Genomic DNA, 21,536 nt, shown 5'->3' with positions numbered 1-21,536 from the left:
GATCTGCTGACACTTGGCAGGATTGGTAGCCCTCATATCCTTGGTGTCCTGCTGTTCCTCTTGCTGTAGCTACAACTTCCTTCACAGGTTGCTTCAAGAGTTGCCTCCTTTGCAGGGCAAAGTTATGGAGCATTCAGCAGACTACAGCGAATCTAGAGACTATCTCAAGGCTACATTACAGGACACCTCCAGTCCGACCTAAGTAGCAGGACCTCTGTTTCAGGATGCTGATGGTTTGCTCAATCAGAGCTCTCGTAGAGGTGTCACTCCTCTGTGTCTGTGCATGGATTCCTGACAGGTGTCATGAGCCATGTGTCCAGGTGATAGCCCTTGTCCCCAGGCAGCCAGCCTGGGTGGTAAAGAGGGGATGATCGAGCGCTGGCGCGGGATAAAGGCTTTATGTAAACTGCCGGGAAACCCAGATGCAGACCTGCACAGCAGCTGCATGCTCAGTGAGTGGAAGCCTTTCCTCTTCATATATACTCCAGGGTCTTGATATGAAGCACACAAGGCTATATGGATGCAGTGATTAATACTCTGCACTTGGGGGCAGCCTATGATCCTGGCCAAGCCCAAAACCCTGTTTTCCTGCTTTTCTGCCTCCAAAGGGAAGGAGATGAACTCACTTGCTTTGGCAAAGAGTGCATCAGTGACCCGCTTGATGCAGGCATGCACCGCAAATTGACTTATGTTGTTTACGTCACCTATTGCAGCCTGGAATGACCCTGCAGCAATAAATTTAGGGCCAGAGTCACCTTTAGAGCCATAGTCAATGGGGTATGTGACCTGGTCCTGGGCTGCAGTTCATACTGCAACGGGGGACATAGTCCTGTCACTGCCTCCTGGACACAGTGCTCCTCGCTTAACTGGAGGTGCAGCTGCAGATCTCTCCACTCTTGCTTGCTGCTGTTCCTCCTCCTGGTCCTCCAGCCATAATGATAGACTGAGCAGCACACCCATGTAGTCAGAGGAAGTTTGTGCATAAGCTCCTTGACAGAAATTGTCTCCAAGCTCCAAAAAAGTAACTTGCCACAAATTTTGTAGTCAGCTACAGCAGCCAGAAATAGGCACAAGAGCCCAGCAGTACTCTGAAATGGCTAACATAAGAACATATGAATTAGGAGCAGGAGTAGGCCATACGGCCCCTCAAGCTTGCTCCGCCATTCAATAAGATCATGGCTGATCTTCTACCTCAACTCCACTGGCCCGCCCTATCCCCATAGCCCTTGATTCCCTTAGTGTCCAAATATTCATCGATCTCAGTCTTGAATATACTCAATGACTGAGCATCCACAGCCTTTTGGGGTAGAGAATTCCAAATATTCACAACTCTCTGAGTGAAGAAATTTTTCCTCATCTCGGTCCTAAATGGCTGACCTCTTATCTTGAGACTATGACCCATAGTTCTAGGCTCTTCAGCCAGAGGAAACAATCTCTAAACATCTATCCTGTCAAACCCTCTAAGAATTTTATATGTTTCATTCTGCTAAACTCCAGAGAATATAAGCCCATTCTACTCAATCTCTCCTCATAGGACAACCTTCTCATCCCAGGAATCAATCTAGTGAACCTTCGTTGCACCCCCTCTAAGGCAAGTATATCCTTCCTGAGGTAAGGAGACCACGGTACTGAACTAATTGCAGCTGAGGATCCCTTTAAATAAGGATGGTACAATGTCCCTCCTGCCCAGGAATTTGTGGGGGGGTTTTAGAATGGGTAAATCCAGTGCTGAGGAAGTTGACAATGGCGGTAGGGTCCTGAAGCAGGCGCAGGACCCTCATTTACATAATGTATCAGGCCAGTTTCGGGCGAGCGCCCTGGACAACTAAAACGCACCTGACTCAAAATGGCATCGGGCGCACTTGTCCAGACACCGGGCACAAGAAATCCCCACACAATATTTGGAGACCCAATGCCCATTTTACCAGCACTAAACGGGTTGAAATTCCTCCCCCTAACTCTTGCTGGGGTATTGGCAGCCCTCAGATATCTCATCCAAGTGGCCATTGTTCCACACATGAACCTAAACAGACCACCACACAACAAAATATGGGTAGCATCACAATGGAGCCCCATTCCTGTCCGCAACTAGAATACACAGGCTATGTGAGCAGTACACTGTCTAACCCACTCATCTTGGCTCCTCATTGTGAGTTTCACTATCATTAAGCCTCTGCCCATATCCTCTCTCTGTGGCGTGTGTGTGTGTGGATGTTTCCAAGATTTTCTGACTCACTTCCTCCAGTATTATTCTGCTTATTTGATCTTCCAGGGAATTTAGACTTGAGCCCAGTCAAAAGCAGAGTGAGATTTGAAAGCCATGAGTCAACATTTCTTCAGGTCTTCTTTCATATACTGGCCACAGCAGTTCTGTCTCCACGGTGTATATGACATGTGATTAATACTGAGTACATAATAAAACTAGATAAATAATACAAGTCATAAATATATATGAGAAATTTATAACATTCAGTAAGTAGAAATTAGGGAACAACAGATCATAGGGATAATTCTGCAATCCTCTGTTCCCAGCAGGTAGTTCCAGTTGAAGGGATTACAGACTGAATGTAGGGCTACAACACTGTAGCAACAATTTTTCGATGCATTTCCCAATTAGCTCTAATATTGTGAAGATTCATCATTTATGAAAGAAGCCCTGAAATTCTGGGTTAATGCATCCATCCAGATATACATCGTAAGCCAAACTCTACCCCGCCAACACAAGAAATTATGACACCAAGCCATACAAACAAGAAGATGATTCTTAAAGATTTCTTGGTGGGGATTATTGTTCAAGAGAGTCCAGAGCTGCCGTAGGATTTAGGGGACTCGAGTGAGATTAGTTATGGGGTCACTTACCCACCCTATCCTTTTCTGCTCTAATACATTTTCTCCTCACTGAACACCCCAGGACAGTGGGTGTGATGACAAGATTGACAAGGTGGCCATTAGTGTGGGTGTGGGAGTTCATTATGGAAGGTGGAGGTTGTGAGGGGCAAGAAGAGAAAGGAAGTCGGGGGCAGGGGGAGTTCAAGTAAAATTGAATCTGCCAAGGAGGAGAGGTAGTTTGGTGCAAAATCACCCAGTTGGAGAGGACGGAGGAGATTTGATCATAAAGGTGCCTGGGGCATGGGAGATAGACAGGGAAGATCCTAATGAAAAGATGGGGGTTAGTGGAGGGTGAGGTGTTCAAATGAGATGAAGCAGCTGGAGGAACAGAACGAAAGGCTGATGTGAGATCTCGATATAAGCACTACCTATTATGCTATTATCCAACTGCGTGGCATACTTTATGTCCAAGATGGCAGCATTTACCAGCAGGCTGTGACCCACACTGGCATCCAGGGTCCAGCCTAAAGCTGACCCTGAGGGAGATACCAAAAACAAATTACACGATACCAGAAACATTTCTGATGTCCTTCTTGAGACCAGAAAAAATGCCAGGTTCAATTTTCAGGTCTGTAGTGAGCAAACTGATTGCTCACTTTAAGTAATTTTACAACACCAAGTTATAGTCCAGCAATTTTATTTTAAATTCACAAGCTTTCGGAGATTTTCTGAGGAATTTGCCTGACATTTGCCTGAGGAAGGAGAAAATCTCCGAAAGCTTGTGAATTTAAAATAAAATTGCTGGACTATAACTTGGTGTTGTAAAATTGTTTACAATTGTCAACCCCAGTCCATCACCGGCATCTCCACATCATCACTTTAAGTACTGTGTCCAGTTATGGTCACTGAGACGTAGAGAGAGATTCAAACACTGCAGGCAGTGCAGAGAAAAGCCAGGAGATTGATCCCCAGTGTTAGAGGTCTCAGTTCTGTGAAAATACCAGAGAAACTTTGACTTTCCCTCCATTGGCAGTCGTTCCTTCAGCTGCCTAGGTCCTAAGCTCTGGTCTTCGCTCCCTAAACCTCTCCACCTCTCAACCTCTTTCTCCTCCTTTAAGATGCTCCTTAAAACCTACTTATTTGACCAAGCTTTTGGTCTCCTTTCCTAAATTCACCTTATGTGGCTCAGTGTCAAATTTTTTTTGATAATCGTCTCCTGCGAAGCGCCTTGGTACATTTCACTATGTTAAAGGTGCTAAAGGGGAAAAGGGAATAGACTTTTTAGTGTGTACAGGGCTCCTTTCTTACCCAATGTTTGAGAAGCCCAACAAGAGAGTAATCACCGCTGGATCTAGTAAAGGGAAATGAACCAGAGCAGATAAGAAGAGTTAGCGTGGGGGAACATCTGGGCAATAGCGATCATACCATAATAAGGTTTAAAATAATGATTGAGAAAGACATAAGTAAGTCAAAGACCAAAGTAATAGATTGGAAAAAAAGCTAATTTTGAGGGGATGAGAATGGAACTAGGGAAGGGAAAATGGAAAAAAAACTTTGACGGATAAAGAGATAGAACAACAATGGGAAATATTTAAAACGGTGATCAATAGAGTTTAGGAGAAATATATTCCTCTAAAAAACAAGAACAAATTAGCCAATAGTGAAACACCATGGATGAATAAAGAGGTAAGGGTAAGATCCCTGGATTGCATCCGCAAATATTAGGGAGGAGATAGCAGAGGCACTATTACATACATATAAAAATTCATTAGAAAAGGGAATAGTGCCAGAAGACTGGCGGGCAGCTAATTTTATTCCTATATTTAAAAAAGTAGATAGAACAAATCCAGGGAACTATAGACCTGTTAGCTTAACATCGGTGGTAGAAAAGATAATGGAATCTTTACTCAAAGATGTAATAGAGAAACATCTAGAGAACGAAAATATAATAAAGAACAGTCAGCATGGATTTCAGAAGGGAAAGTCATGCTTGACCAACTTTATTGAATTCTTTGGAGAAGCAACAGAAAGAGTAGACAAGAGTAATGTAGTAGATGTAATATATTTGGATTTTCAAAAGGCCTTCGATAAGGTACCGCATTGTAGACCCATGACTAAGGTCAGGGCATGTGGAGTCAGGGGACAGGTAGCCGAATGGATAGCAAGCTGGCTACAAAACAGAAAACAGAGAGTAGGTGTTAAGGGTAGCTACTCAGACTGGCAAAAGGTGGGAAGTGGTGTTCCACAGGGATCGGTGCTGGGACCACTGTTGTTCACAACTTACATTAGCAACTTGGATTCTGGAATTGGAAGTAAAATTTCAAAATTTGTAGACGACACCAAGTTAGGGGGTGTAGTTAATACAAAGCAAGAATGTGTCAAAATACATGAGGACATTAATAAACTTGCAGAATGGGCATGTAATTGACAAATGAATTTCCATACAGATAAGTGTGAGATGGTGCATTTTGGTAGGAAGAATAAGGAGGCCACATACTGCTTGGATAATAAGAGTCTAAATGGAATAGAGGAGCAAAGGGATCTCGGAGTAAAGATACACAAATCACTAAAAGTAGAGACGTAAAAAAGGCAAATCAAGCACTGGGGTTCATTTCTAGAGGGACAGAATTGAAAAGCAGAGAAGTTATGTTAAACTTGTATAGAACCTTGGTTAGACCACACTTGGAGTACTGTGAACAGTTCTGGTCTCCACATTATAGAAAGGATATAGAGTCATTGGAGAGAGTGCAAAAAATATTCACAAGGATGATACCAGAACGGAGGCGATATCCTTATCAGGAAAGGCTGAACAGGCTGGGGCTATTTTCTCTAGAAAAGAGAAGGCTGAGGGGTGACCTGATAAAGAGAAAATATTTCCACATGTGGGGGGAGTCCAAATCTAGAGGTCATAAATATAAAATAGTCATTAATAAACCCAAGAGGAAATTCAGGAGAAACTTCTTTACCCAAAGAGTGGTAAGAATATGGAATGTGCTATCACAAGGAGTAGTTGAGACAAATGGGATAGACGTATTTAAGGGGAAGCTAGATAAGCACATGAGGGAGAAAGGATTGGAGGGTATGCCGATAGGATTAAAGTAGAGAGGGAGGAGGCTCGTGTGGAGCAGAAACGCTGGCACAGACCAGTTTGGCCGAATGGCCTGTTTCTGTGCTGTAGTTTCAATGTAACTCGGTGCAACTCGATATAAATGCAAGTTGTTGTTGTTGAAAGGGAACATCTGAGAAATGATCTTAAAGCAGTGTGCGGGTTTATAAACAGTATCGAAAGGGCAAATCTGGAAAATTACTTTAAACTGTGAGAGTAGAACAATGGGTCACAGGTTTAAACTAGCTCTAGGCAAATTTAGAACTGATATCAGGAGATCTTTGCACAAAGACTGATCAACACGTGGAATGGACTCCTGGATAGGCTTGTGGAAACAAAAATCTTGCAATTATTTAAGAACCGATTGGTTGCTCCAATGAGTGGGCTTTAGGGTCATTCTGGATGGGTGAGCTGAATGGGCTCCCTCCTCCGTAATTACCTTGTGATCATGGCCTGCGGAAGGAGTGTGTTTGATGGGCTCAATGGCCTTTTCCCATTTCATGCCTTCTCAAACTCGAGCAGGATTGATGCCATCAGCAGCATTTTTCAGTTAACAGCACCACCTGCAGGTCCACTGAAGCAAGTAAAAGAACGTGGAAAAAAATCGAAACCTCCAATTTTTTCGTTCAAATGTTCACCAGCACCATTTTCCTTCCCACCGATGGCCAATAAATATCCGATCTCTCAGTGGCTTAGTGGACAAGTGTCTTGCCTGGTGGGGAACAGATCCACTCAGCCAAAAAGGGTCTCTGGTCTGTGGCCTGGTCTGTGCCGAGTCAGCTGATCTCAACCAGGGAAGTGATGGGGGCCGTTAACAACTGACCTCAGCACTCCTGGCCTTGGGAGTGCAAAAATCTGCAAGGAGTCCCATTCCAATGATCGCTGCTCAGCAACTCCAGCTGGAAGGTGTGCATGTGTGGACATTAGGTGAGTTCAGCTTCAGCTGTGATGCTTTTCACAGTTGACTGTCTCGTTTACACTCAAATAAAGTCAGATGAAGATATCGCAAATAAAGAATTATCATTTGAGTGGGTCTTTCCTTGGTTTCCCCACCTCTTTAGTAACATTGAATTCCGTGTCTACCCTCCAAATGTCACCTGAAAATGTTGGTTTTCTTGTTCAATCTCCTCTGCCAATTTTGCTTCCCTCTCCCCCTCTCCCGAGGGCATTGCTGCCTCACTGGAGTAAAGTTCCAGAGGTGACCAGACGTCCTCTGGCACCCGACCCAAGTCGCCGAGATTGTTGTTACGCTCTCCGACATTATGACCTGGATGTGCCAAAATTTCCTCCAGCTTAATGGCAGCAAGATCGAAGCCATTCTCCAGCTGCACAGAAAGGTTCCACAAACAGCAATGAGATAAATGACCGGTTGATCTGCTTTAGTGGTGTTGGTTAAGGGGTGAATGTTGTCCACAAAACCAGGAGAACTCCCCTGCTCTTTTTCGAAGTACCATTGGATCCTCCGAGTTCACCTGAACAGGTAAACAGGGTCTCAGTTCAACATCTCATCTGAAAGACGGCACCTCCGACAATGTAGCACTCCCTCAGTACTGCACCGAAGTGTCAGCCTCAGTTACGCGCTCAGATCCTAGTGGGATTTGAACCCACAACTCAGCAGTCAATTTGCGAACTGCAAAGTCCCACAAACAGCAATGAGATAATTGACCAGTATATCTGTTTCGGTCAAGCTGACAATTTAAAAACTGTGGTCCCTTTTCAGCCCTTGCATTTTACAGCCAGACATAACACGTGATTCTAATTGCATATTTCCTTGCCCCTTCTTTTTCCCTCTTCTAATTCCCGCCCCCCCACCCACAAAAAGTGCGGACACCTTGCTAGAATCAATTGTCACTGAATTCACTCGCCTTCCATACTTCAACCTTGACCTAAGTATTGGCTATTTGTTAGTGGGGGGGCATCGTGGCCAAGTCTGATCATCTCCTCACCCAAACGTCCAAACACATGCAATTCCAGCAGAGGTCATTGGTTCAGGAACCCTGTCTAATTGTATCCCCTCCCTGTAAGGTCGCCAACTCTCATTAGACATATTCCTGGAGGTTTCATCATATGTCCTCCCATCCTGCCCAGTCAAACAGCCTTCCCCTCCCCACCCACTCTCCAAACTAATAAAAAGTGGTAGAATCATAACAGCACAGAAGAGTCCATTCAGCCCATCAAGCCCATACCAGCTCTTTGTAAGAGCAATACAGTTAGTTCCATTCCTTCGCTCTTTCTACGTAAAATTTTTTCCCTTCAATAAATTTTTTCCTTCAAAAAATTCACACAATTTTTTTTTTAATAGCCCTATGATTTTTCTCCCGGTTTTGCTCGCAGCAGCGTCCAGGAGATTAATCATTAATTCCGGGAGACTCCAGGCCAGTCCTGGAGGGTTGGCAACCCAACCTCCCTAGTGCAGTGAGGCCATTTCTGTAACATCAGCTCCCCGTCCACCAGAGGGCACTGCGGCTCCGGGTTGCTGCGGGTTGGCCATTGGGCAGATTACGATTGGCTGCTGTACGTTTTGTTCTGATTGGCTACTGTGCAGCCAATACCTGCCTCGGATTCGGGCTACGGATTCGGATTGGTCGGTTCTGTGCTTCTCTCTGATTGGCTGCTGATCTCAGCCTGTGGCGAATCGCGCGTCAGTTTGCTGCGGGGTGTGTGTGAAGATGGCGGCGCTGTGCGGGCGGCTGCTGAGCCGCAGAGGTGAGAGCCCGGGGCGGGCGGGGTCGCTTCAATCGGGAACAGAAACAGCCAGAAGGCCGGTGCCGCCTCACCTCCGCCGGGACCCTGCTCTCAGTGAGCGTTCCGCTGTCGGGGATGGACGGAGGGAACTGCGGCCTCTGATCTCCCGCTACCCCCCTCCCTCCTCTCCCCTTCCCCCCCCCCTCCCTCCTCTCCCCTTCCCCCCCCCCCCTCCCTCCTCTCCCCTTCCCCCCCCCCCCTCCCTCCTCTCCCCTTCCCCCCCCCCCTCCCTCCTCTCCCCTTCCCCCCCCCCCTCCCTCCTCTCCCCTTCCCCCCCCCCCTCCCTCCTCTCCCCTTCCCCCCTCCCTCCTCTCCCCTTCCCCCCTCCCTCCTCTCCCCTTCCCCCCCCCTCCCTCCTCTCCCCTTCCCCCCCCCTCCCCTCCCCTTCCCCCCCCCCCCCCCTTCCCCCCCCCCTCCTCTCCCCTTCCCCCCCCCCCTCCTCTCCCCTTCCCCCCCCCCCTCCTCTCCCCTTCCCCCCTCCTCTCCCCTTCCCCCCTCCTCTCCCCTTCCCCCCCCCCTCCCCTTCCCCCCCCCTCCCCTTCCCCCCCCCTCCCTCCTCTCCCCTCCCCCCCCCTCCCTCCTCTCCCCTTCCCCCCCCCCTCCCTCCTCTCCCCTTCCCCCCTCCCTCCTCTCCCCTTCCCCCCTCCCTCCTCTCCCCTTCCCCCCTCCCTCCTCTCCCCTTCCCCCCCCCTCCCTCCTCTCCCCTTCCCCCCCCCTCCCCTCCCCTTCCCCCCCCCCCCCCTTCCCCCCCCCCTCCTCTCCCCTTCCCCCCCCCCCTCCTCTCCCCTTCCCCCCCCCCCTCCTCTCCCCTTCCCCCCCCCCCCTCCTCTCCCCTTCCCCCCCCCCCTCCTCTCCCCTTCCCCCCTCCTCTCCCCTTCCCCCCCCCCTCCCCTTCCCCCCTCCTCTCCCCTTCCCCCCCCCTCCCCTTCCCCCCCCCTCCCCTTCCCCCCCCCTCCCTCCTCTCCCCTTCCCCCCCCCTCCCTCCTCTCCCCTTCCCCCCCCCCTCCCTCCTCTCCCCTTCCCCCCCCCCTCCCTCCTCTCCCCTTCCCCCCCCCTCCCTCCTCTCCCCTTCCCCCCCCCCCTCCCTCCTCTCCCCTTCCCCCCCCCCCTCCCTCCTCTCCCCTTCCCCCCCCCCTCCCTCCTCTCCCCTTCCCCCCCCCCTCCCTCCTCTCCCCTTCCCCCCCCCCTCCCTCCTCTCCCCTTCCCCCCCCCCTCCCTCCTCTTCCTTCCCCCTCCCTCCTCTTCCTTCCCCCTCCCTCCTCTTCCTTCCCCCTCCCTCCTCTTCCTTCCCCCTCCCTCCTCTTCCTTCCCCCTCCCTCCTCTTCCTTCCCCCTCCCTCCTCTTCCTTCCCCCTCCCTCCTCTTCCTTCCCCCTCCCTCCTCTTCCTTCCCCCTCCCTCCTCTTCCTCCCCCCTCCCTCCTCTTCCTCCCCCCTCCCTCCTCTTCCTTTCCCCCCCCCTCCCTCCTCTTCCTTTCCCCCCCCCTCCCTCCTCTTCCTTTCCCCCCCCCTCCCTCCTCTTCCTTTTTTCCCCCCCTCCCTCCTCTTCCTTTTTCCCCCCCCTCCCTCCTCTTCCTTTCCCCCCCCTCCCTCCTCTTCCTTTCCCCCCCCTCCCTCCTCTTCCTTTTTTCCCCCCCTCCCTCCTCTTCCTTTTTTCCCCCCCTCCCTCCTCTTCCTTTTTTCCCCCCCTCCCTCCTCTTCCTTTTTTCCCCCCCTCCCTCCTCTTCCTTTTTTCCCCCCCTCCCTCCTCTTCCTTTTTTCCCCCCCTCCCTCCTCTTCCTTTTTTCCCCCCCTCCCTCCTCTTCCTTTTTTCCCCCCCTCCCTCCTCTTCCTTTTTTCCCCCCCTCCCTCCTCTTCCTTTTTTCCCCCCCTCCCTCCTCTTCCTTTTTTCCCCCCCTCCCTCCTCTTCCTTTTTTCCCCCCCTCCCTCCTCTTCCTTTTTTCCCCCCCTCCCTCCTCTTCCTTTTTTCCCCCCCTCCCTCCTCTTCCTTTTTTCCCCCCCTCCCTCCTCTTCCTTTTTTCCCCCCCTCCCTCCTCTTCCTTTTTTCCCCCCCTCCCTCCTCTTCCTTTTTTCCCCCCCCTCCCTCCTCTTCCTTTTTTCCCCCCCCTCGCCCTCTCTTCCCTTATAAATAGGAGCCCTCTGCACTCTTAAGTGAGTGGAAGTTAGAAAAAGATCCTGAAACAAGGTCCCAAATTGAGGTGTGAACCTGAAGATTTAAAAGAAAAACTGTTGGAAATCTGAAGTAAAATAAGAATGGAAATGTGCAGCATCTGAAGGAAAAGGCCGGTTAATGTTTTGGGGTCAGCCTCTTTGTATAGAGGTGTCCTGATCAAGGGTCCAGATCAAAACATTTGATGGGTTTTTTCCTCTTTTCACTGCATCTGCTCTTCTGTGTATTTCCAAAACTTTCAGTTGCTGTTGAGAAAAGTAATGAGCAAGATAATTATGAATGAGAAAGGCCAGTTAGCCAAACTTGATTCATCCATTGAAAGATCCTCCAGTGTAATCCCTCCTTCTGCAGCATCTAATTGTTTCCAGGGTTTTTGGAAACAGTTTTCATTTGATGCAATGACGAACGAGATGTCATATTAGTTCAGTACAGTCTCAGGTGACATCCTAAATAATGAAATGATGGATGATCCTTATTGTCCCACTAAATGGAGGAAAGAAAATGGAGAGAGGATGATGAGAGAATGCCCCCAGCTGCTTAAGGGAGTCAGGTACTTGCATGAATTCAAAGCAAGTGAAACTCATTCAAAGAAGTCAAATATGATCTCTGAAATCTAAAATAATGAAATTTTGAGCAAGAGGAGTATAACACTTATATTGGAAGAAAATATCAAGACCTTTCAAGATTTAATTAAGCATTGTTATGCTGGGTGAAAGCTCTGTCTACAAGGGGCAGTGCTGCTGTTCTCAAATCGATCACAGACTGAACTTTTTTTTAAAAAAAAGTTAACAACTGAAAAATGCAGTATCTGATTTCCATGAATCAAGTATTGATTTTGGAAAATAAATAAAGCATTTTGGATTGGAGTCGCAAATATAAGGTCTGACAGTTTTTTTAATTCATTCAGGGGATGTGGGCGTCGCTGGCAAGGCCAGTATTTAATGCCCATTCCTAATTGCCCTTGAGAAGGTGGTGGTGAGCCGCCGCCTTGAACCGCTGCAGTCTGTGTGGTGAAGGTTCTCCCACAGTGCTGTTAGGTGGGGAGACTAGGATTTTGACCCAGCAGCGATATATTTCCAAGTCAGGATGGTGTGTGACTTGCAGGTGGTGGTGTTCACGTGCACCTTCTGCCCTTGTCCTTCTAGGTGGTAAAGGTTGTGGGTTTGGGAGGTGCTATCGAAGAAGCCTTGGCGAGTTGCTGCAGTGCATCTTGAGATGGTACACACTACAGCGACAGTGTGCCGATGGAGGGAAGTGAATGTTTAAGGTGGTGGATGGGGTGCCAATCAAGCAGGCTGCTTTGTCCTGATATTAGAAGATATTAAGTTTTGCTGACCTGTAGCTTTGGTGAGGTTACATAGAAATTACAGCACAGAAACAAGCCATTCGCCCCAACAGGTCCATGCCGTTGTTTATGCTCCACACAAGCCTACTCCCCTCTTCATCTAACCCTATCAGCATAGCCTTCTATCCCTTTCTCCCTCATGTGTTTACTTAGCTTGCTGTTAAATGCATCTATGCTATTTGTCTTAACTACTCCTTGTGGTAGCAAGTTCCATATTCTTATCACTCTCTGGTTAAAGGTTGGGTGTCAATTGTGATATATTGGAATTTAAAAATTTTAACTTTATGGCTGACTGCACTGCTTGTTGTGGTACTCGGCTAAAGAGGAGAGGAAAGTCCAAGATTGCACTTTGGTCTTTGCTAAATTAGCTGATCTCAGACAGGACTGTGCTGGTGGTAACAACACTGTCTTCACTGTCCTTGGAAACAGTTTTCATTTGATGCAATGACGAACGCGATGTCATATTAGTTCAGTACGGTCTCAGGTGACATCCTAAATAATGAAATGACGGATGATCCTTATTGTCTCACTAAAAGGAGGAAAGAAAATGTGGGAGAGAGGATGAGGAGAGAATGCCCCCAGCTGCTTAAGGGAGTCAGGTACTTGCACTGGGTTCCCAGATCTGATTACTATTCAGTGACTCAAGGTGGCAAATGCACTTGTGTGGACATTGTGTAAGGACAGGTTCACATTTGGTTGTGATGCACATCGTGGTCAAATAGTCTGCTGACTTTCATTGCTCTTAGCTGCCATGACGAATGTCTACTTGTGCGTGGTACAGAAAGGGCAGCTGGTGCCCATGCAACTGTGTGATTTGGTGCCTTTAGGAGAGACTTTGAGGAAAGGTTTCACCGGGCACAGGGCCCTGCACACTTTTTTTAAAAAGGTAAATGTCGTAAATCAGACTTTTTCAAAAGAAAGAAATCAACTTTGGGCATTATGTTGCAGCCGTCACCATCTTATCCTTCTGGAGATGACCTAAGAACGTACTTTAAAATATTTACAAAGGTCTCTCCATACCTCCATCTTATGTGGCCAAGAGTATGGCCAATTGCTCATTCTCAGGCCCATGGCAATGCTGTTATGAAACAGGTTACCAGAAGGTGCCCAAGAAATGACTTCTGCCATAAGTTTTCATTCTCTTCCTTTGAGGAATCTCTTGGTTTCAGCTTAAGACCAACCCTGTGATTGGATCACTGAGGTTAGTGTCCCAGTGAGTTACATTGAGTCTACAGCACAGAAACAAGCCATTCAGCCCAACTGGTCAATGCTGGCATTTATGCTCCACACGAGCTTCATCTAACCCTGTCAGCATACCCTTCAATTCCTTTCTCCCTCATGTGCTTATCTAGCTTCCCCTTAAATGCATCTATCCTATTTGCCTCACCCACTCACACGGTAGCGTGTTCCACATTCTAACCACTCTTTGGGTAAAGAAGTTTCTCCTGAATTCTCTTTTGGATTTATTAGTGACTATCTCATCTTTATTTTCTCTATGTCTACCCTATCAGACCCTTTCATTATCTCAAAGACCTCTATCAGGTCACCCCTCAGCCTTCTCTTTTCTAGAGAAAAGAGCCTCAGCTTATTTAGCCTGTCCTGATAAGTATATCCTCCCAATTCTGGTATCATCCTTGTGAATTTTTTTTGCACCTTCTCCAATGCCTCTCTATCTTTTTTACAATATGGAGACGAGAATTGTGCACAGTACTCCAAGTGTGGTCTAACCAAGGTTCTGTATAAGTTTAACATAACTTCCCTGCTTTTCAATTATTTCTCTCTGGAAATGAACTCCGGTGCTTGGTGTGCCATTTTTATGGCCTTATTAACCTGTGTTGCTACTTTTAGTGAGTTGTGTATCTGTACCCCCAGACCCCTCTGCTCCTCTACCCCATTTAGTCTCTTATTATCCTCATTCTTCCTACCAAAATGCACCACCTCACACCTATATTGAAATTCATTTGCCAATTACATGCCCATTCTGCAAGTTTATTATTGTCTTCTTGCATTTTAACGCATTCTTCCATTGTAATAATTACACCCCCAGCATGTGCTGCAGTGAACTCTGCTGCTCAAAGAGTACCATTTTTAATTGCTTGAATTGTAAATGCTTAGCTTCTTGTGGGCCTGAGAAGGTCACCAAACCCAAATGTCTTTTTTTTTTCTCGAAGGGTGGCTTCCGTCCCAACAGATTGTGCGTCATGGATCCAAGGCAGTCACTCGCCACCGCAAACCCATGCACATCCACCGTCAGAAGCTGCTGGCTGTCACACAGTACATCGCTCCGAAGCCTGCCATCCCAGAAAGATGCATCAAACCCAGGAAGCGGGTGGTCCAAGAGGTGAAGATATTTAATGAGTGTGGAGTTGTGCTTTTTATTGCTATTTCTTCCATCCACCATGTGTAGCACAGGGATAACGCCTGAATCAGGCAATATATTGTTTTTATGGGGTGAAGATTTATTTATTTAATGTGGACTTTCTTGGCAAGGACCTGCCAATGTTCAAATGTGCTCACTAACTATTGCACTCGATTCTTGATTATCTGGTCATTATCTCGTTGTGGGACCATGTGTGCAAATTGGCTGCTGCGTTTCCCTACATTACAACAGTGACTACACTTCAAAGTACTTCATTTGCTGTGAAGCGCTTTGGGACATCCTGTGGTTGTTGAAAGTCCAACATGTGAACTATACTGGTAAAAGAAGTGGGAAAAAAACAATTTTTTTAAAAAAATGCTTTTAGAAACCCTCCAATTCGTAGTCATCAAATTCATCGAAGTATTGAAGTCAGTGTTGTCTAAGTTGTGCTCAGTGTCCACACAGAATTGTTATTATTGTAGAAGCCATTGGAATCCATAGTATCCATGTTCTGATAACATTCACTAGACACTCCCAACAGTTCCATTATTTTAATGGAATTACTGGTAATTGTATCTATGATGCTGCTTTTAATCAAAATTGCTTCTCAACCACAGGCTCTTTTTTTCCCTCTCACTGCTTATTTACCACCTTCTCTCTTGAAGGTGTTAACTCTCTGCTTGGGTACAGTTTCACAGGTGCCGACTGCCTTTCAGTACTTCACTAAAGTAGCATTACTCATGTGTGAGACCAGACAGAGTATGCCAGTAAGCTATTTTAAGCAGGAGGGGCAATACGGCCAAGCCTGATCATTTTCTCACTGGGTATCCACATGCATGCACTCCCCTGAAGGGGTGACTGGATAACGATCACACGTGGAAACCCCAGCTGATTTTATTCCCCTCCCTCCCTGACCCTGGGCGCCGAGGTCAATTGTAGTGCCCCCACTGCCAGCCCGACAGGCAGGAAGAAATATAATCCAAGCTGTTGTGGGAGTGGTAATAAATAACTGTATTTATTCCACTGTTGGCGATGGAGAGAGAAGTCCAAGATATTCAGAGGCAGGACTTGTAAAGGCGAAGCTTGGGTCGAAGTGGAAGGTTTAGTCAGTGAATTTAAAGCAGCAGAAACGGAAACATCAATGTAATAGATGAAAAGATTAGTGAGTGAGCCTGAGTAGGACTGGAACAAGTTCTGCATATTCTATGGAAAGACACACAAAACTGTTAACCTGTTAGATTTTGCGCTTAGGCAACCTGAGCTTCCTTGTCACCAATCTTTTTAATTAAAACTGAAGAAATAATGGTTCTTTCCCAAAGAGGACTTTTTGGGAATGTATTTCTTTAGAACCGGACAGAGAAAGAAAAGGAAACCACACAATACTGTGGGATGCTGTGTTTATACTGCTGCAATACTTGATCTGCACCACCAGAGGCCGCTTGTGAGCCACATAAACATAGCAAAAACTAGGTACTATGCTTGCAACAGTAATTTTCAGATTACATTCATTTGTGTTCAGTAAATGAAAACATGATAAACCCAATTTATAGATGCAGTTGATAAATCGTCTGTCCGGTGAGGAACTGAATCATCGGGACCAGGAAGATTCCATGTTCAATCTCGGGTATAAGTTGAGTTAGCTGATCTTGGCTGGGGCAGATGGTAGGAGTACAGCAATTTGCCTCAGTGCCCTTGGGATGGAGAAGGGAAAGGCCAGCCAGCATTCTCATTTCTGATCTCTATCCAATAATCCCTGGTGGAAGAGGCACGTCTGTGGCTGTCGCAGGCGGACAGGTATGGGCTTGACTCTGATGCTCCCCGAGGTAGAAAAGTCTACCAACACTTGCTCCCTGGGCTCAGACTTGGAGAATAGTCACTTGGGAGATACAAGACGCCAGTCAGTACTTGTGGAACTGCACCATGGCAACAGTTGGCATCTTCTGGGGGGTGGGGGGAAACTGCTTTGTTTCTAGCTGTAGTTAATATAATCTGCTGGTTGTTAACTAGAGCTTCTGTCTCTTCTACGCATGTAACAGCATTTCACTGTTTTCTATTAGTCGATGAGGCGCCGTGCATAACAGTGTTTTTATACATCTCTCCTTTAGCCGACGAGCTTAGAAAAGCTCCTACAGCGAGATGTTGAAATGACATTCAGGGAGAATAAAATGATTACAGTTTTCCAGAACAACTCCATCACTTCTGACGAGCTGAGGCTTCTTCGACATCGCTTAATGAAACACGATATTCGCATGAAATTCTTCCCTAATCAGGTTTGTGTTAACTTTACATCCTGGTGCTCGTGGAATTATCCCAATAGCCACTCCATTCTATTTTACTCCCAGGGATTCCTCCTCCCCCTGTTTTCTCCCTCCACTCCAGAAGCCATCAACTCTTGGGGCTTCCACAAGTATCGGTAGCTCTCCATTATTTCTCCTAAATGCATGTTCTCCATGTGGGAGCCTAGCTAGTGTTCTCCATCTGAAAATTGCATGTGTGTAGATGGGTGAAGACTTGGTTCTAATGCCATCTACAGTTGTAGTTGTAGTGAGGAATAGTATTTGATTGAGGTAAAGGCGACAGTTGCCAATGGCTGTGGAACTGTACCCTTGAGAAGATGTGGATGGACAACTAACCAAAAAGAAAATGAGGTCCCATTTAAAGTTAAAATTGAAATGTACTGGTCAATCTTCATTGGCATTGCTCTTGGGGAGTCAAGACCATGTATGGTTTTCAGGTGAAGCTGGGTTAGAGGCTGTGGGATAATCGAACCAGGGAGCACAGATGTAATTTAATACCCGTTTTAAAGTAATGCATTCTGTCTGTTTTATATTGCCATTATAAATTCTTGTGTCCACTGCCCATGCTCACATGTCACACTTTTGGTGTCAGCAAGTGGTGCTGTAGTGCTCCCACTGGAGGGATTTAATTACAACCTGACAAGTTTACATCTATTATAAATGTAGGCGTGGGAATTTATAAATGGGAAAATGTTACAAGAAGTACTTGCAAGATTTTTATTATTTTCAGAATTAAAACTCACTTGTGTAATATTAGCTATAAAGAATAAAGGGAGATGATGAGATTTTTAAAAACTATATTCTGTCTATGGTGCTGATCAGGATTCACTTGCAGCCTTTTTTGAGGGGTTATGAAGTCAGAGTGTATGTTTGAAGTGGGGCCAGTGTTGTTTTGTAGGCAAATTCGGGGGTTACTTTGTACATGGCAAGCTCCCACAAACAGCAATGAGATCCATGACCAGATAATCCGTGGTGTTGGTTGAGGGATGAATGTTGGCCAGGACACCCTGCTTATCTTTGAATAGTGCCATGGGATCTTTTGCGTCCACCTGAGAAAGCAGACATCCTATCAGAAAGATGGCACCTCCGACAGTGCAGCATTCCCTCAGTCCTGCAGTGAAATGTCAGCCTAGATTATGTGCTCATGTCTCTGGTGTGGGACTTGAGCCCACGACTTTCTGATTTAGCAGTGAGTGTGTTGCCACTGAGCCAAGGCTGACATTAAGAACAGCTTAACTAGTCATGCATCTGATTGTTGTTTGTAGGATATTGCCTGTTTAAGTCACGTTAATAGGTGGTGTTTTAATGTTACAATCCCCCCACTATATAAATGCAAATCTTATTGATGGTGTACTTCAAGTTTACATCTTGTAACGTTACTGATTATTTCTCTGTCCCAGGTTCTGCGCTCGTATCTAGCAGACACCAAGTACAAGAACCTGCTGCCCTTATTTATTGGTCACAACATCATGATTGTGAGTAAGGAGCCCAAAGCAAAAGAACTGCTGCAGACCGTGCGCAGTACAACTCAAATCAGCTTACTGGGTAAGAGCTGCTTTAGAGCAATGGCAGAGCTGGGTTCAAATCGGAACCTCCTGCCTTTGGGTGTATAGAGCACAATTTCAAAATTTTCAGATGACACAAAACTTGGAAGTGTAGTAAACAGTGAGGAGGATAGTGATAGACTGCAAGAGGATATCGACAGGCTGGTGGCATGGGTGGACATGTGGCAGATGAAATTTAACGCAGAAAAATGCAAGGTGATACATTTCGGTAGGAAGAACGAGGAGAGGCAATATACACTAGAGGGCACAACTCTAAAAGGGGTACAGGAACAGAGCGATCTGGGGGTATATGTGCACAAATCGTTGAAGGTGGCAGGGCAGGTTGAGAAAGCGGTTAAAAAAGCATACGGGATCCTGGGTTTTATAAATAGAGGCATAGAGTACAAAAGTAAGGAAGTCATGATGAACCTTTACAAAATTCTGGTTCAGCCACAACTGGAGTATTGAGTCCAGTTCTGGGCACTGCACTTTAGGAAAGATGTGAAGGCCTTAGCGAGGGTGCAGAAGAGATTTACTAGAATGATTCCAGGGATGAGGGGCTTTAGTTACGTGGATAGACTGGAGAAGCTGTGGTAGTTCTCCTTGGAATATAGATGGTTGCGAGGAGATTTGATAGAGGTATTCAAAATCATGAAGGGTCTAGACAGTAGATAGAGAGAAACTGTTCCCATTGGCAGAAAGGTCAAGAACCAGAGGACATAGATTTAAGGTGATTGACAAAAGAACCAAAGGTGACACGAGGAAAAACTTTTTTTTACACGGGGAGTGGTTGAGATCTGGAATGCACTACCTGAGGGGATGGTGGAGGCAGATTCAATCATGACCTTCAAAAGGGAACTGGATAAGTACTTGAAAGGAAAAAAATTGCAGGGCTGCAGGGATAGGGCGGGGGAGTGGGACTAGCTGGATTGCTCTTGCATAGAGCCGGCGCGGACTTGATGGGCCGAATGGCCTCCTTCCGTGCTGTAACCATTCTATGATTCTATAAGATGGTGGAAGGCGGACTAGTTATTCTTTTTATGTCTAGCAATTCCTCTGTTCCTAATACAAAGTGCAAGGGCGCTAAGATTTGTTCCATTTGATTGTGCTGTCTGTTCCCTATGCAGGTGCTTGTATCGAAGATGCACTCTTCAGCAGACAGGGAGTTGTTAACTACTCCAGACTTCCAGGAATGCAGATCATCCGTGGGGAGGTTGTAGGCGGCCTGACTCTTATGACGTCTCAGACGTGCCAACTCCTTCAGACTGGCCCCGCGCGTCTCGCTGTTTTATTGGAGCGGTACTTGAAACAGCAAAATGAAGCTGCCACAGGACCGAAAGAGGGAGAGAACCTTGAGCAGAAGGAAATGCAGGGGAGCCAAGCATCTTAGGGCTTCTGGTATTTCGGAATTTTCTGGGTGACAAAATACTTTTCACTTTGTGGGGTTCCCTCTCCATCTCCTCGTATAAATGGATCAAAGAGAGAAAAAAACACTGGAGTGTGTGTTCACACTTTGTGACTTGAAGGACTGTTTAATTATTGGGGAAGCAATTGTTTTTCCAGCACATGTCCCCCTGTTCTCAAATGTATTTTCTTTTACCGTCGTTGTCATTGTAAATGAGACTGATCTCCTGCACGGGTACAGATTAAAACAGTTCCCAGAATATATGAACAAAAGGCAAAATTTGAACCTCAGAAAACTATAATGCTACAAACAGTTAAAACTAAATACAAGTTTTTATCTTCCATCTGCCTATGTTCATTTTACTGGTATAATTCGATCAGTGAACCAGTCCAATTCAAAGAGGATCAATTGTGAAATTTGCCTTAACAATTGGGATTGACCGAGTATGGCAGATTTAGTCTTGTAGGTTATCTTGCTGTGGGATAAAAAGGAACAGTGGAACGCTGGATACCTGAAATTGAAAGTGTTGGAAATGAACGTTCAGCATCTGAACCAGAAAGAGAATGTGATTGTTTTAAATTTCACAATGGAATGGTTTTCTCTCTTTCAGAGGATGACCGAATTTGTGTATTTCTCCAGCATTTTCTGTTTCTATCTTAATTTGATATGATCCTGTTGGTGATAGTGATCTGTTATAACACTGGCTAAGCAAATATACTGGTCCGGCTTGTTTTAACACACGTATTCTGGAACTAAACTGTTGAATTTTACATGGTCCAATTAGAATAAAGTGTAGAACCTAGAGAATATAACAATCTTCTAATACTGTGAAATATGTTACAGACTGTGACTGCAGTCCATGATGGGCCTAGGCTGATTGACTCTTTCAGCATTTTGGAAATGGACTGTGGATGACAGGAGGTTTTAAAATACTATACAAAGTCATACAACAGTGTATTGTAGGAAAAAATGAATTCTGTTATGTAGAGTAATACAGTGGGCACCTCTGTTCATTTTGGTTTTACCAATCAAAAAGTAGACAAATTTGATTCTTGCTCTGTGCCGAGTTGCTATAATTGAGCTCAATTTCTACACTAATCCCCCCCCCCCTGTCCCCCCAGCTAGAAAGAGATAAAATGAGGCATGGTCACTGCTGGTGATTGTTATCTGATAACTCATGCTGGAAAGTGCGTATGTGTGGATGTCTGGTAAAATCAGTGATCCACTACCCTGCTGACTCTCTCTTGCCTTTCAAAGGAAGAATGACCACTTAGGCAAAGTAGTGGTGGCGGTGGCGGTGCACCGTAGGATGAGTCAATATCTTAAGGGGAGGAAGGTGGAAAAAGTAACGGAAAAGAATGGACAAGATCCTAATCACTGCTCCAAAGTAATGTTCAACTGTAGAGAAGCATTCGGGGTGAATACTTTGACTCTCGAAGTAAATGTCGCTTTATGCAATAACTGGAATATTGTGGCGACATTACCCACAGCGCATGTTGCTCTGCACATCTGCATCTGACAGGTGTGATTAAAGTGCATTCATGTCTGGGACAGCCAGGGGAAGTAATAAATGAATGTAGATTTGCTGAACAGATTGAGCTTTAGAGAACAGTGACAATAATTGAATACCACTGTGTATTAAAAACCTCCCACACAATAAAGTGCTTTTAAATGTGCTTCAATTTCAGTTTTTGTGGAACAGTGCATTTTTCCTTTTAAGCATTTGCAATGCTGTACTT

General features: G+C 46.1%; 1 protein-coding gene across 1 annotated transcript; it reads left to right on the top strand.

Annotated features, from left to right (window-relative positions):
• The first annotated feature begins 8,585 nt into the window (after positions 1-8,585).
• On the top strand, positions 8,586-21,473 carry mrpl10 (mitochondrial ribosomal protein L10). Its single transcript, XM_067968830.1, has 5 exons — positions 8,586-8,641; positions 14,364-14,533; positions 16,657-16,821; positions 18,249-18,393; positions 19,520-21,473. The coding sequence occupies exons 1-5, from the start codon at positions 8,605-8,607 to the stop codon at positions 19,780-19,782; spliced, it is 780 nt and encodes a 259-aa protein (XP_067824931.1). The 5' UTR covers positions 8,586-8,604; the 3' UTR covers positions 19,783-21,473.
• The last annotated feature ends 63 nt before the right edge of the window (positions 21,474-21,536 follow it).

Source organism: Heptranchias perlo, chromosome 30 (assembly GCF_035084215.1).
Source record: "Heptranchias perlo isolate sHepPer1 chromosome 30, sHepPer1.hap1, whole genome shotgun sequence".
In the NCBI taxonomy this organism is placed as follows: Eukaryota; Metazoa; Chordata; class Chondrichthyes; order Hexanchiformes; family Hexanchidae; genus Heptranchias; species Heptranchias perlo.
The sequence above is the reverse complement of the archived record's forward strand: the minus strand, read 5'-3'. Positions and strand labels throughout refer to the sequence as shown.

Coding starts and splice junctions, on each gene's coding strand:
- mrpl10 (XM_067968830.1), top strand. CDS start 8,605: ATGGCGGCGCTGTGCGGGCGGCTGCTGAGCCGCAGAG. Junction 8,642..14,363: donor GCGGCTGCTGAGCCGCAGAG/GTGAGAGCCCGG, acceptor TTTTTCTCGAAG/GGTGGCTTCCGTCCCAACAG. Junction 16,822..18,248: donor TGAAATTCTTCCCTAATCAG/GTTTGTGTTAAC, acceptor TCTCTGTCCCAG/GTTCTGCGCTCGTATCTAGC.